Genomic DNA, 15,285 nt, shown 5'->3' on the forward strand with positions numbered 1-15,285 from the left:
GTAGATCAAATCGGGCCAGGACCTACTCCGTTAATGGTAGGGCGTTGGGGAGAGTTATAGAACAAAGAGATCTAGGAGTACAGATTCATAGCTCCTTGAAAGTGGAGTCACAGGTGGATAGGGTGGTGAAGAAGGCATTCGGCATGCTTGGTTTCATTGGTCAGAACATTGAATGCAGGAGTTGGGATGTCTTGTTGAAGTTGTACAGGGCATTGGTGAGGCCACACTTGGAGTACTGTGTACAGTTCTGGTCACCCTATTATAGAAAGGATATTATTAAACTAGAAAGAGTGCAGAAAAGATTTACTAGGATGCTACCGGGACTTGATGGTTTCACTTACAGGGAGAGGTTGGACAGACTGGGACTTTTTTCCCTGGAGAGTAGGAGGTTAAGGGGTGATCTTATAGAAGTCTATAAAATAATGAGGGGCATAGATAAGGTCGATAGTCAAAATCTTTTCCCAAAGGTAGGGGAGTCTATAACGAGGGGGCATAGATTTAAGGTGAGAGGGGAGAGATACAAAAGGGTTCAGAGGGGCAATTTTTTCACTCAAAGGGTGGTGAGTGTCTGGAACGAGCTGCCAGAGGCAGTAGTAGAGGCGGGTACAATTTTGTCTTTTAAAAAGCATTTGGACAGTTACATGGGTAAGATGGGTATAGAGGGATATGGGCCAAGTGCAGGCAATTGGGACTAGCTTAGTGGTATAAACTGGGCGACATGGACATGTTGGGCCGAAGGGCCTGTTTCCATGTTGTAACTTCTATGATTCTATGATTCTATGACTCCTGAATGGCCAAGTTCTAATTTTAAGGTTATGCCCACTTGTTCTGATTTCCCCGAGAGAGGAAATTGCTTCTCTATCTACCCTACCAGTTTTTTTTATCATTTTAAACACCTCAATTAAATTACTCCTTGACCGTCTAAACTCCAGGGAAACCCTCCAAGGCCAGCATATCCTTCATGTGGTGTGATGCCAAACACTGCACGCAGGACACCAGATGGGGTCTGACCGAGGCTCTGTACAACTGAAGCATTGCAGCCCCCTTAAGATAAAGTCCAACATTCCGTTAGCCTTTTTGTACCTGTGCACTAGCTTTTAGTGATTTGTATACCTGGACACCCAAATCCCTTCCCTCCTCCACAGCTCCTAGTCTCACCATCTTAAAAAAAAAAATTTGATTTGTCTTTCTTGGATCCAAAGTGGATAACCTCACACTTCCTTACATTGAACTCCATCGACCATAGTTTTGCCCACTCACTTAATCTGCCTATGACCCTTTGTAACTTCCTGCTCCCATCTGCACAACTTAACTGTGCCTCCCAACTTGGTGTCATAGAATCATAGGTTACAGCACGGAAGGAGACTATTCAGCCCATCGAGCTCGTGTCTGCTTTAAGCAAGAGCAATCCAGTTAGACCCACTCCCCTGCCCGATCCCCATAGCCCTGCAAATTTTTTCCTTTCAAGTCCTTATCCAGTTCCCTTTTGAAGGCCATGATTGAATCTGCCTCCACCACCCCCTCTGGCAGTGCATTCCAGATCCTAATACCTTGCTCTGTTTATATTTTAAAAAAAAGTTTTTCTTCATGTCACCTTTGGTTCTTTTGTCAATCACCTTAAATCTATGTCCCCTAGCTCTTGACCCTTCTGCTGGTGGGAATGGTTTCTCTCTATCTACTCTGTCTAGACCCTTCATGATTTTGAATACCTTTATCAAATCTCCTCTCAATCTCTGTTCCAAGGAGAACAACCCCAGCTTCTCCAGTCAGCCCACATAATTGAAGTCCCTCATCCCTACAATCATTCTAGTAAATCTCTTCTGCACCCCCTCTAAGGCCTTCACATCTCTCCTAAAGTGCGGTGCCCAGAACTGGACACAATACTCCAGCTGTGGCCGAACCAGTGTTTTATAAAGGTTCATCATGGCTTCTGCAAACTTGGATGTACAACTCTATTCTTTCATCCAGATCACTGATGTATCTGACGAAAAGCTGATCCCTTTTCTGCTTTGATGCCACACAAAGTCCTGTCTTCCCCCATGCTCCCCTTTCTGCTTTGATGCTGCAAGGGGTCCAGTCTTCATCTGACCCTCCTCTGCTTTTGTAGCTAACAAAAGATGATGGAAGGACAGATTTGCACAGAAATATGTAATGGTTCTAGAAAGTTCTGTACTTTTCTGTACACTGCCCATATCGGAAGTGAAAAACTTGCAGAAATTTATATGGAACAAAGCATGACTCGTAAACTGCGATCATGCAGCTGGAGCTGTTACTAAACATCATCAGAATCTCTACATTGAATTGCTGCCTCAGACCTGTTGCCAGGTGTTTTTGTGTTAATGTCCACTTTTGAATTTTTGCCTGTTTTATTACAATTCCGTGGATTCCTGTTTGATTATTCACGTTGGAATTCGGGGAGCAATGCCAGATGTTCTCTCCCACCGCAGACTATTGGTGTGGGGGGAAGCAAATTTTTGTTAAAATTTGGAAAGAAAGAAGAAAAGAAACTTGCACTTACACAGCACCTTTCACAACCTCCGGGCGAACCAAAGAGCTTTACAGCCAACAGAGTACCTAAAAGTTTAGTCTGTTGTTATGTAGGCAAGCATGGCAGGCCAATTCGCACGCGTGTAACTCCCAGAACCAGGTCCCTATCCGACTGTGGAGCAGAGTCACCCGAAAACACCTGGGGGTGGGGGGCAACAAATGAGTGTGTCTCCAGCATGATGTGAAATCATAGAGTTAGAGTCTACAGCACAGAAACAGGCTATTCGGCCCAACAGGTCCATGCTGGCATTTATGCTCCACACGAGCCTCTTCACACCCTCCTTCATTTCACCCTATCAGCATTATTCCTTTCTCTTTCATGCAGTTAAGGGGAAACTAAATAGCAGATTTAGTTTCCCCTTAACTGCATCTGCTATTCACCTCAAGCCCACCATGTGGTAGCTAATTCCACATTCTTAACACTCTTTGGGTTGCTTCTGAATTTCCTATTGGATTTATTGGTGACTGTCTTATATTTATGGCCCCTAGTTTTGGTTTCCCCCCACAAGTGGAAATGTTTTTTCTACGTCTACCCTATCAAACCCTTTCATAATCAGGTCACCCCTCAGCCTTCTCTTTTCTGGAGAAAAGCCTGTTCAGCCTTTCCTGACAGGTATATCTTCTCAGTTCTGTTATCATCCTTGTGAACTTTTTTGTATCTTCTCCAGTGCCTCTATATCCTTTTTATAATATGGAAACCAGTTTTAAACAGTGCTCAGGGTGTGCCTTTAATCTTTCGGGCACCTTTACAACTTAGTCAAAGCTTACTTAAATGTATTGCAATGGTGACTACATCTCAAAAAGAACTTAATTGGTTGTAAAGCGCTTTTGGACGTCCTGAGGTCATGAAAGGTGCTATATAAATGCAAGTCTTTGAGTCTCAGACTGGTAGCTACACAGAAATGCAAGTCTCACTATCTGGACCCTGTTTTTTAAGAAATAAAAAATCAAATGGTTAGAAAAAAATATAGAACATCTCTTGTTCTGCACTTTTTTTTGCCATTTTCTTAAATATTTTTTGAACAGATTCACCTGATGGCATCACTGGGGCCTGTCTAGCAGGGGTTAAGCCTGAACTGTTAATAAAGATAGTTATAACCCCAAGGATCATTCAGCATCAACTGTTAGTTACTTCAGATCCCTTGTGCTCCTGCCCCTTCGAGATATCAGCCCTTCGTGTTTAAACAAGAATACTGGTTGCCAAACCAATTAAATTAAGAGACCACAGAGAATCTTAATGGTTAAACAGTTTTTTGTTATAAAGTTCTGTTACCGTACCCTCCTTCCTCTTTCATCAATATTTCTGTTGATCTTATGAGATTTTATAAAAACAAGTGACTCAAAACCATACTTCTATTTCTGCCCCCTTGAATCTACTGTGAATATTATAAAGGTGATTTATCTGACAGTTGTCAAAGAAATTTTCTGACTTTTAATAACCGTTGAACTATTCTGGCGTATAATCTCATGTAACAGCAGTTTTATATGCTTTTGTCTGCTATGCATAAATCTTGTTTTTAAAAAATTTATTTGGCATTTGTTATAAGGGCAGTGCAGCTAATTCATTAAATGTTTTCTCAATTCATCCCAGCTGGAATGTTCATGAAATGGATGTTAGTTATCTTTTTAATAGATCTTGTACTTTTACTGGTATGGCCATGAACAAAGCAGTGGCCCGCTTCATAACACATTGTTACCTTTAATACCTAGGTGCCGTAGGCAGTAGCATGCATTATGTTCTTGACATTAAAAGAAGTCATACTTATAAGGAATTGTTTTGTTTCCCTCTCCACCTCTAGGTTACATCGTCAACCTAAACATCTTCTGGCATTTTTATTGGCTGAATTGGGTACAAGGTAAGAGGGAGTTTTAAGAAATATATAACTAGTATTGAACTCTTCAGTTCAATTTTTGTAGGAAAAAATGAAATCTTAAAGAAGCCCCATGCCAATCAAGCCTGTTCTCAAAAAAAAATTAAAGAATTATATTTTAACTCGTGCCCTTTTATTTTGCTCTGTTCCTGTGCACCTTCTGTTTTACATTTTTCAACCGTATGTGTTAATAACCTTGTTCAACTTGAATGGGTTATGGGCCTCCTGTGAGGTTATGAGGTTAGTGATTGACTCCACGCTATTAGTTCAGTTATTGACATCTCAACATATTCAAGCTAGTACGCCCCCCTCTCTTTCCACCCCCCCACCTTCTAAATATTATAAGCTTTTAAAATTATGAAGTTTGATCGGATAGACATAGAGAAGATGTTCCCACTTGTGGAGAAATCCAAAACTAGGGGTCATTCATAAATGTAAGATAAAGAATGCAATAAGGAATTCAGAAGAAACTTCTTTGCCCGGAGAGTGGTTAGAATGTGGAACCCGCTACCACGTGGGATAGTTGAGGCGAATGGCATAGATGCGTTTAAGGGGAAGCTGGAGAAGTACATGAGGGAGAAAGGAATAGAAAGTTATGTTGCTGGGTTAGATGAAGTAGGGAGGCAGGAGGCTTCCGTGGGGCATAAACATTGGCATAGACCAGTTGGGCAGAATATCCTGTTTCTGTGCTATAAATTCTATGTAAGCCCCTGTACTTTTCATAGAAACATAGAAAATTTACAGCGCAGAAGGTGGCCATTCGGCCCATCGTGTTTGTGCCGGTTGAAATAGAACTACCCAGCCTAATCTCACTTTCCTGCACTTGGTCCATAGCCTTGTAGGTTATGGCACTTCAAGTGCATGTCCAAGTACTTTTTAAATGTGATGAGGGTTTCTACCACCCTTTTCAGGTAGAGTTCCAGACCCCTACCACCCTCTGGGTGAAAACATTTTTCCTCAGCTCCCCCTCTAATCCTTCTACCAATTACTTGAAATCTATGCACGCTGGTCACTGACCCTTCTGCTAAGGGAAATAGGTCCTCCTTGTCCACTCTATCTAGGCCCCTCAATTAAATCACCCCTCAGTCTCCTCTGTTCCAAAGAAAACAACCAGCCGATCCAATCTTTCCTCATAGCTAAAATTCTCCAGTCCTGGCAACACCCTCATAAATCTGCTCTATACCCTCTCTAGTGCAATCACATCTTTCCTGTAATGTGGTGACCAGAACTCAGGCTGTGGCCTAACCAATGTTTTATACAGCTCCAGCATAACCTCCTTGCTCTTATATTCTATGCCTCGGCTAATAAAGGAAAGTATCCCATATGCCTTTTAAACCACTGTATCCACCTGTCCTGCTACTTCAGGGATCTGTGGACATGCACTCCAAGGTCCCTTTGTTCCTCTACACCTCTCAGTATCGTCCCAATTATTGTGCCTTGTTTGACCTCCCCAAATGCATTATCTCACACTTCTCCGGATTGAATTCCATTTGCCACTCTTCTGCCCACCTGACCAGTCCATTGATATCTTCCTGCAGTCGATAGCTTTCCTCTACACTATCAACCACACGGCCAATTTTTGTATCATCTGCAAACTTAGAATCATAGAAGTTTACAACATGGAAACAGGCCCTTCGGCCCAACATGTCCATGTCGCCCAGTTTATACCACTAAGCTAGTCCCAATTGCCTGCACTTGGCCCATATCCCTCTATACCCATCTTACCCATGTAACTGTCCAAATGCTTTTTAAAAGACAAAATTGTACCCGCCTCTACTACTGCCTCTGGCAGCTCGTTCCAGACATTCACCACCCTTTGAGTGAAAAAATTGCCCCTCTGGACCCTTTTGTATCTCTCCCCACTCACCTTAAATCTATGCCCCCTCGTTATAGACTCCCCTACCTTTGCGAAAAGATTTTGACTATCTACCTTATCTATGCCCCTCATTTATTTTATAGACTTCTATAAGATCACCCCTAAACCTCCTACTCTCCAGGGAAAAAAGTCTCAGTCTATCCAACCTCTCCCTATAAGTCAAACCATCAAGTCCCGGTAGCATCCTAGTAAATCTTTTCTGCACTCCTTCTAGTTTAATAATATCCTTTCTATAATAGGGTGACCAGAACTGTACACAGTATTCCAAGTGTGGCCTAACTAATGTCTTGTACAACTTCAACAAGACATCCCAACTTCTGTATTCAATGTTCTGATCAATGAAACCTAGCATGCTGAATGCCTTCTTCACCACCCTATCCACCTGTGACTCCACTTTCAAGGAGTTATGAACCTGTACTCCCAGATCTCTTTGTTCTATAACTCTCCCCAACGTCCTACCATTAACGGAGTAGGTCCTGGCCCGATTTGATCTACCAAAATGCATCACCTCACATTTATCTAAATTAAACTCCATCTGCCATTCATCGGCCCACTGGCCCAATTTATCAAGATCCCGTTGCAATCCTAGGTAACCTTCTTCACTGTCCACAATGCCACCAATCTTGGTGTCATCTGCAAACTTACTAACCATGCCTCCTAAATTCTCATCCAAATCATTAATATAAATAACAAATAACAGCGGACCCAGCACCGATCCCTGAGGCACACCGCTGGTCACAGGCCTCCAGTTTGATAAACAACCCTCCACAACCACCCTCTGTCTTCTGCCGTCAATCCAATTTTGTATCCAATTGGCTACCTCACCTTGGATCCCGTGAGATCTAACCTTATGTAACAACCTACCATGCGGTACCTTGTCAAAGGCTTTGCAGAAGTCCATGTAGACCACGTCTACTGCACAGCCCTCATCTATCTTCTTGGTTACCCCTTCAAAAAACTCAATCAAATTTGAGAGACATGATTTTCCTCTCACAAAACCATGCTGACTGTTCCTAATCAGTCCCTGCCTCTCCAAATGCCTGTAGATCCTGTCTCTCAGAATACCCTCTAACAACTTACCCACTACAGATGTCAGGCTCACCGGTCTGTAGTTCCCAGGCTTTTCCCTGCCGTCCTTCTTAAACAAAGACACAACATTTGCTACCCTCCAATCTTCAGACACCTCACCTGTAGATGTCGATGATTCAAATATCTCTGCTAGGGGACCCGCAATTTCCTCCCTAACCTCCCATAACGTCCTGGGATACATTTCATCAGGTCCCGGAGATTTATCTACCTTGATGCGCGTTAAGACTTCCAGCACCTCCCTCTCTGTAATATGTACACTCCTCAAGACATCACTATTTCCCCAAGTTCCCTAACATCCATGCCTTTCTCAACCGTAAATACCGATGCGAAATATTCATTTAGGATCTCACCCATCTCTTGTGGTTCCGCACATAGATGACCTTGTTGATCCTTAAGAGGCCCTACTCTCTCCCTAGTTACTCTTTTGCCCTTTATGTATTTGTAGAAGCTCTTTGGATTCACCTTTGCCTTATCTGCCAAAGCAATCTCATGTCCCCTTTTTGCCCTCCTGATTTCTCTCTTAACTCTACTCCGGCAATCTCTATACTCTTCAAGGGATCCACTTGATCCCAGCTGCCTATGCATGTCATATGCCTCCTTTCTGACTTGGGCCTCAATCTCCCGAGTCATCCAAGGTTCCCTACTTCTACCAGCCTTGCCCTTCACTTTATAAGGAATGTGCTTACCCTGAACCCTGGTTAACACACTTTTGAAGGCTTCCCACTTACCAGACGTCCCTTTGCCTGCCAACAGACTCTCCCAATCAACTTCTGAAAGTTCCTGTCTAATACCATCAAAATTGGCCTTTCCCCAATTTAGAATTTTAACTTTTGGGCCAGACCTATCATTCTCCATAGCTATCTTAAAACTAATGGAATTATGATCACTGGTCCCAAAGTGATCCCTCACTAACACTTCTGTCACCTGCCCTTCCTTATTTCCCAAGAGGTCGTCAAGTTTTGCCCCCTCTCTAGTCGGGCCATCCACATACTGAATGAGAAATTCCTCCTGAATGCACTCAACAAATTTCTCCCCATCCAAGCCCCTAATGCTATGGCTGTCCCAGTCAATGTTGGGAAAGTTAAAGTCCCCTACTATTACCACCCTATTTTTCTTGCAGCTGTCTGTAATCTCCTTACATATTTGCTCCTCAATTTCCCGTTGACTATTTGGGGGTCTGTAGTACAATCCAATCAAAGTGATCTCTCCCTTCTTATTTTTCAGTTCTACCCATATAGACTCCGTGGGCGAACCCTCGGATATATCCTCTCTCACTACTGCCGTGATGTTCTCCCTAATCAAGAATGCAACTCCCCCTCCTCTCTTGCCTCCTGCTCTATCTTTCCTATAGCACCTGTACCCTGGAACATTGAGCTGCCAGTCCTGCCCCTCCCTTAGCCATGTTTCAGTAATAGCTATAACATCCCAGTCCCATGTACCCATCCATGCCCTGAGTTCATTTACCTTGCCCATCAGACTTCTTGCATTGAAATAAATGCAGTTTAATCTAGACTTCCCTTGGTCTTTGCCCTGCTTTCTCAGACCATCTGTCCGGTCATGTTTTGTACACTCTCCCTTACTGCCTTTTGTTTCTGTCACCACTTTACTTCCCACTGACTTCCTGCATCGGTTCCCATCGCCCTGCCACATTAGTTTAAACCCTCCCCAACAGCACTAGCAAACACTCCCCCTAGGACATTGGTTCCAGTCCTGCCCAGATGCAGACCGTCCAATTTGTACTGGTCCCACCGCCCTCAGAACCGGTTCCAATGTCCCAGGAATTTGAATCCCTCCCTGTTGCACCATCTCTCAAGCCACGTATTCATCCTAGCTATCCTGTCATTCCTACTCTGACTAGCCTGTGGCACTGGTAGCAATCCTGAGATTACTACCTTTGAGGTCCTACTTTTTAGTTTAACTCCTAACTCCCTAAATTCAGCTTGTAGGACCTCATCCCGTTTTTTACCTATATCGTTGGTACCTATATGCACCATGACAACTGGCTGTTCAACCTCCCCCTCCAGAATGTCCTGCAGCCGCTCCGAGACATCCCTGACCCTTGCACCAGGGAGGCAACATACCATCCTGGAGTCTCGGTTGCGTCCACAGAAACGCCTGTCTGTTCCCCTTACAATCGAGTCCCCTATCACTAGAGCTCTGCCACTCTTTTTCCTGCCCTCCTGTGCAGCAGAGCCAACCACGGTGCCATGAACCTGGCCGCTGCCACCTTCTGGTGAGCCATCACCCCCAACAGTATCCAAAACGGTATACCTGTTTGAGAGGGGGATGGCCACAGGGGACCCCTGCACTACCTGCCTGCACCTCTTACCCTGCCTGGTGGTCACCCATTCACTTCCTGCCTGTACTCCCTTTACCTGCGGTGTGACCAACTCGCTAAACGTGCTATCCACGAGTTTCTCTGCATCGCGGATGCTCCACAAACTTCTTAATCATGCCCCTACACAAGTCTAAATAATTAATATATATCTCAAAAAGCAAGGGACCTAGTACTGAGCCCTGCGGAACCCCCTGGAAACAGCCTTCCAGTCACAAAAACACCCATCGACCATTACCCTTCGCTTCCTGCCACTGAGCCAGTTTTGGATCCAATTTGCCACTTTCCCTTGGCTTCCATGGGCTTTTACTTTTTTGACCAGTCTGCCATGTGGAACCTTGTCAAAATCCATGTAGATACATCAAACCCGCTACCCTCATCGATCTTCCTTGTTACCTCTTCAAAAAATTCAATCAAGTTAGTCAGACACAACCTTCCCTTGACAAATCCATGCTGACTGTCCTTGATTAATCCGTGCCTTTCTAAATGACTGTTGAGACTGTCGCTCAAAATTGATTCCAATAATTGGCCTACCACCGAGGTTAGACTGACTGGCCTGTAATTAATAGGTCTATCCTTTTCTCCCTTTTTAAACAATGGTACAGCATTAGCAGTCTTCCAATCCTCCGGCACCATGCCTGTAGCCAGGGAGGATCAGAAAATGGTCAGAGCCTCTGCTATTTCTTCCCTTGCTTCTTTTAACAGCCTGGGATACATTTCATCCAGGCCTGGTGATTTATCTACTTTCAAAGATACTAACGCACTTAATACTTCTCCTCTCATTGTTTATCCCATCCAATATTTCACACTCCTCCTCCTTGGACTAAGGGAGAGACTTTCTTGTATTAAGACTGGTTTGCAGTGCATGTGTGTAAACGCACGAAGCATGGTAAACAAGGTTGGTGAGCTGCAGGCGCAAATAGCCCCGTGGGAATACGATGTTGTGGTGATAATGGAGACCTGGCTCAAAAAAGGGCAGGATTGGGTACTAAATGTTCCTGGATACAAGATGTTCAGGAAAGATTGGGAAGGAAAGAAAGGAGGGAGGGTGGCAGTATTGATTAAGGAGAATATTGCAGTACTGGAGAGAGGATGTCCTGGAGGGGTCAAGGACAGAATCTATTTGGTTAGAGTTAAGAAATAAGAGGTGCCATTACACTACTGGGTGTATTCAATAGGCCACCAACTGGTGGGAAGGATATAGAGGACCAAATTTGCAGGGATATTAGAGAGGTGCAAAAGCTATAGAGTAGTGATAACGGGATTTCAACTATCCTAATATAGACTGAGATAACACTATAAGAGGCAAAGAGGGGGAGGAATTTTTGAAATGTGTTCAGGATTACTTTCTTAACCAGTACGTTTCTGGCCTAACGAGGAAGGAGGCATTGCTGGACTTAGTTCCAGGGAATGAGGCAGGCCAAGTGGAGCAAGTGTCAGTGGGGGAGCATGTAGCGATCATAGTATCGTAAGGTTTGGAATAGCTGTGGAAAAGGATACTGACCACTCTAAAGTAAAAGTACTCAATTGGAGGAGGGCCAATATCAATGGGATGAGAACAGATCTGGCCCGGGTAAATTGGAATCATAGATTGGCAGGCAAAACTGTAATTGAACAATGGGCGGCCTTTAAAGAGGAGATGGTTTGGGTACAGTTTAGGCACATTCCCACGAGGCAAAGGTAAGGCAACTAAAGCCAGAGCTCAGTGGATGACATAAGAGATATTGAGTAAGCTGAAATGGAAAAAAGGGGCATATGACAGATGTCAGGTAGATAACACAAGTGAGAACCAGGCAGAATATAGAAAGTTCAGAGGGGAAGTGAAAAAGGAAATAAGAGGGGCAAAGAGAGTATGAGAATAGACTGGCGGTTAACATAAAAGGGAATCCAAAAGTCTTCTACAGGCATGTAAACAGTAAACGGGTAGTAAGAGGAGGGATGGGGCCGATTAGGGACCATAAAGGAGATCTGCTCATGGAGGCAGAGGGGATGGCCGAGGTACTAAATGAGTACTTGGCATCTGTCTTTACCAAGGAAGAACATGTTGCCAGAGTCTCAGTAAAGGAAGATATAATTGAGATACTGGATGGGCTAAAAATTGATCGAGGTACTTGAAAGGCTAGCTGCACTTTGTTTAACCACAGTAGTTAAGTCACCCGGTCTGGATGGAATGCACCCTAGGTTGCTGAGGGTGGTAAGGGTGGCAATTGCGGAGGTACTGGCCATAATCTTCCAAACATCCTTAGATACGGGGGTGGCGCCACAGGACTAGAGAATTGCAAATGTTACACCCTTGTTCAAAAAAGGGTGTAAGGATAAACCCAACAACTATAGGCCAGTCAGTTTAACCTCATTGGTGGGGAAACGTTTAGGAACATAGGAACAGGAGTAGGCCATTCAGCCCCTCGTGCCTGCTCCGCCATTTGATAAGATCATGGCTGATCTGTGATCTAGCTCCATATACCTGCCTTTGGCCCATATCCCTTAATACCTTTGGTTGCCAAAAAGCTATCTATCTCAGATTTAAATTTAGCAATTGAGCTAGTATCAATTGCCTTTTGCGGAAGAGAGTTCCAAACTTCTACCACCCTTTGTGTGTAGAAATGTTTTCTAATCTCACTCCTGAAAGGTCTGGCTCTAATTTTTAGGCTGTGCCCCCTACTCCTAGAATCCCCAACCAGCGGAAATGGTTTCTCTCTATCCACCCTATCCGTTCCCCTTAATATCTTATAAACTTCGATCAGATCACCCCTTAACCTTCTAAACTCGAGAATACAACCCCAATTTGTGTAATCTCTCCTCGTAACTTAACCCTTGAAGTTTAGAAACTATAATCTGGGACAGAATTAAGTCACTTGGATGAGGATGTATTGATTAGGGAAGGCCAGCATGGATTTGTTAGACAAATCATGTTTAGCTAACCTTATAGTTTTTTGATGAGGTAACAGAGAGGGTAGATGAGAGCAATGCAGTTGATGTGTATATGGACTTTCAAAAGGTGTTTGATAAAGTGCTGCATGGTAGGCTTATCAAGATTGTGGCCCATAGAATAAAGGGGGCAGTAGCAACATGGATACAGAATTGGCTAAGTGACAAAAAACAAGAGTAGTGGTGAACGGTTGTTTTTCAGACTGGAGGGAGGAGTACAGTGGTGTTCCCCAAGGATCGGTGCTGGGACCACTGCTTTTCTTGATATATATTAATGACTTGGGCTTGGGTGTACAGGGCACAATTTCCAAATTTGCAAATGACACAAAACTTGGAAGTGTAGTAAACAGTGAGGAGGATAGTGTTGGACTTCAAGAGGATATAGACAGGCTGGTGGAATGGGCGGACAAGTGGCCGATGAAATTTAACGCAGAAAAATGTGAAGTGATACATTTCGGTAGGAAGAACGAGGAGAGGCAATATAAACTAGAGGGCACAACTCTAAAGGGGGTACAGGAACAGAGAGACCTGGGGGTAAACGTACACAAATCATTGAAAGTGGCAGGGCAGGTTGAGAAAGCAGTTAAGAAAGCATACAGGATCCTGGGCTTTATAAATAGAGGCATAGAGTACAAAAGTATGGAAGTCATGATGAACCTTTATAAAGCACTGGTTCGGCTACAACTGGAGTATTGTGTCCAGTTCTGGGCACCGCACTTCAGGAAAGATGTGAAGGCCTTAGAGAGGCAGTAGAGATTTACTAGAATGATTTCAGGGATGAGAGACTTTTGTTACATGGATAGACTGGAGAAGTTGGGGTCGTTCTCCTTGGAACAGAGACGGTTGCGAGGAGATTTGATAGAGGTATTCAAAATCATGAAGGGTCTAGACAGAGTAGATAGAGAGAAACTGTTCCCATTGGCGGAAGGGTCAAGAACCACAGGACATAGATTTAGGGTGATTGGCAAAAGAACCAAAGGTGACATGAGGAAAATCTTTTTTGCACATCGAGTGGTTAGGATCTGGAATGCACTGCCTGAGGGGGTGGTGGAGGCAGATTCAATCATGGCCTTCAAACGGGAATTGGATAAGTACTTGAAAGGAAAAAGTTTGCAGGGCTACAGGGATAGGGCAGGGGAGTGGGACTAGCTGGATTGCTCTTGCATTGAGCCGGCATGGACTCGATGGGCCAAATAGCCTCCTTTCATGCTGTAACCTGTCTGATCGTCCCCCTCTTTTGTGAAGACAGGCGCAAAGTATTCATTAAGAACCATACCCACATCTTTCGCCTCCACACACTGGTTACCTTTTTGGTCTCTAATAGACCCTACTCTTTCCTTAGTTATCCTCTTGCTCTTATGTATTTATAAAACATTTTGGGGTTTTCCTTAATTTTACTTGCCAGTATTTTTTTCATGCACTCACTTTGCTTTCCTAATTTCTTTTTTAATTTCACTCTTGCACTTTCTATTCTCCTGTAGGCTTTCTGGAGTATTGAGCTCTCGGTGTCTGACATACACTTCCCTTTTTTTGCCTCATCTTACCCTGTATGCTCCTTGTCATTCAGGGGGCTCTAGATTCCTTTTTCTTTGTGGGAACATGTGTACTCTGAACCCCTTGAATCTCCCACTGCTCTGACACTGACTTACCCTCAAGTAGCTGTTTCCAGTCCACTTTTGTTAAATCACTTCTCTGCTTAATACAATTGGCCTTTCCCCAATTTAGAACTTTTACTCCCTTTCTGTCTTTGTCCTCTTCCATAACTATGCTAAATCTAATTGAATTATGATCACTACCACCAAAATGCTCTCCCACTGATACTCCTTCCACCTGCCCAGCTTCATTCCTTAAAACTAAATCCAGAACTGCCCCCCCTCGTGTTGGGCTTGCTACATACTGGCTAAAAATGTTCCCCTGAATGCAATTCAAGAATTCTGTGCCCTCTATGCCTTTTACATTGACTGTATCCGAGTTAATATTCGGGAAGTTGAAATCCCCTACTATTACTGCCCTATTGTTCTTGCACTTCTCAGAAATTTGCCTACGTATTTGCTCTTCTATCTCCCTCTGACTGCTAGGGGGTCTATAGTACATTCCCAGCAGTGTGACTGCCCCATTTTTATTCTTTAGCTCAACCCATATGGCCTCATTTGATCCTTCTATCATATCATCCCCGCTCACAGTTGTAATTGCTTCTTTAACCAATATTGCCACACCTTTTTTAATCCTCCTCTCTATCTTGTCTGAAAACCCTGTAACTAGGAAGTTTGAGCTGCCATTCCTGCCCCTGTTTAAGCCATGTTTCAGTGATAGCCAAGATACCATACTTCCACGTGTCTACCTGTGCCCTCAGCTCATCTGTGTTATTCACTGCTCCTTGCATTGAGATATATACCATTAATCACTGCCAAACTCCTTTGTTGTCTAGTTTCTAACCTTTGTTTCCTCTGCCTTCCCAACTCGCATACTAATTTTCTGCCTTCCATTTCTAGCTCTGCTTCTCTCCCTTCTGAATCTACGCTATAGTTCCCGCCCTCCCCAACAGCACTAGCAAACCTTCCCGTGAGAATATTGGTCCCGACCCAGTTGAGGTGCAACCCGTCTGGCTTGTACAGGTCCCACCTCCCCTAGAACCAGTC

General features: G+C 43.9%; 1 protein-coding gene across 2 annotated transcripts in view; it reads left to right on the forward strand.

Moving 5' to 3' along the window:
• eif2s2 (eukaryotic translation initiation factor 2, subunit 2 beta) overlaps positions 1-15,285 on the forward strand; it is a 64,157-nt gene that overhangs the window by 36,081 nt on the left and 12,791 nt on the right. For both annotated transcript variants that reach the window (XM_068000219.1, XM_068000218.1), the window contains one exon: positions 4,347-4,403. In XM_068000219.1, the coding sequence (XP_067856320.1) occupies positions 4,347-4,403 (57 nt within the window). The remainder of the gene's footprint in view (positions 1-4,346; positions 4,404-15,285) is intronic.

Source organism: Heptranchias perlo, chromosome 19 (assembly GCF_035084215.1).
Source record: "Heptranchias perlo isolate sHepPer1 chromosome 19, sHepPer1.hap1, whole genome shotgun sequence".
Lineage (NCBI taxonomy): Eukaryota > Metazoa > Chordata > Chondrichthyes > Hexanchiformes > Hexanchidae > Heptranchias > Heptranchias perlo.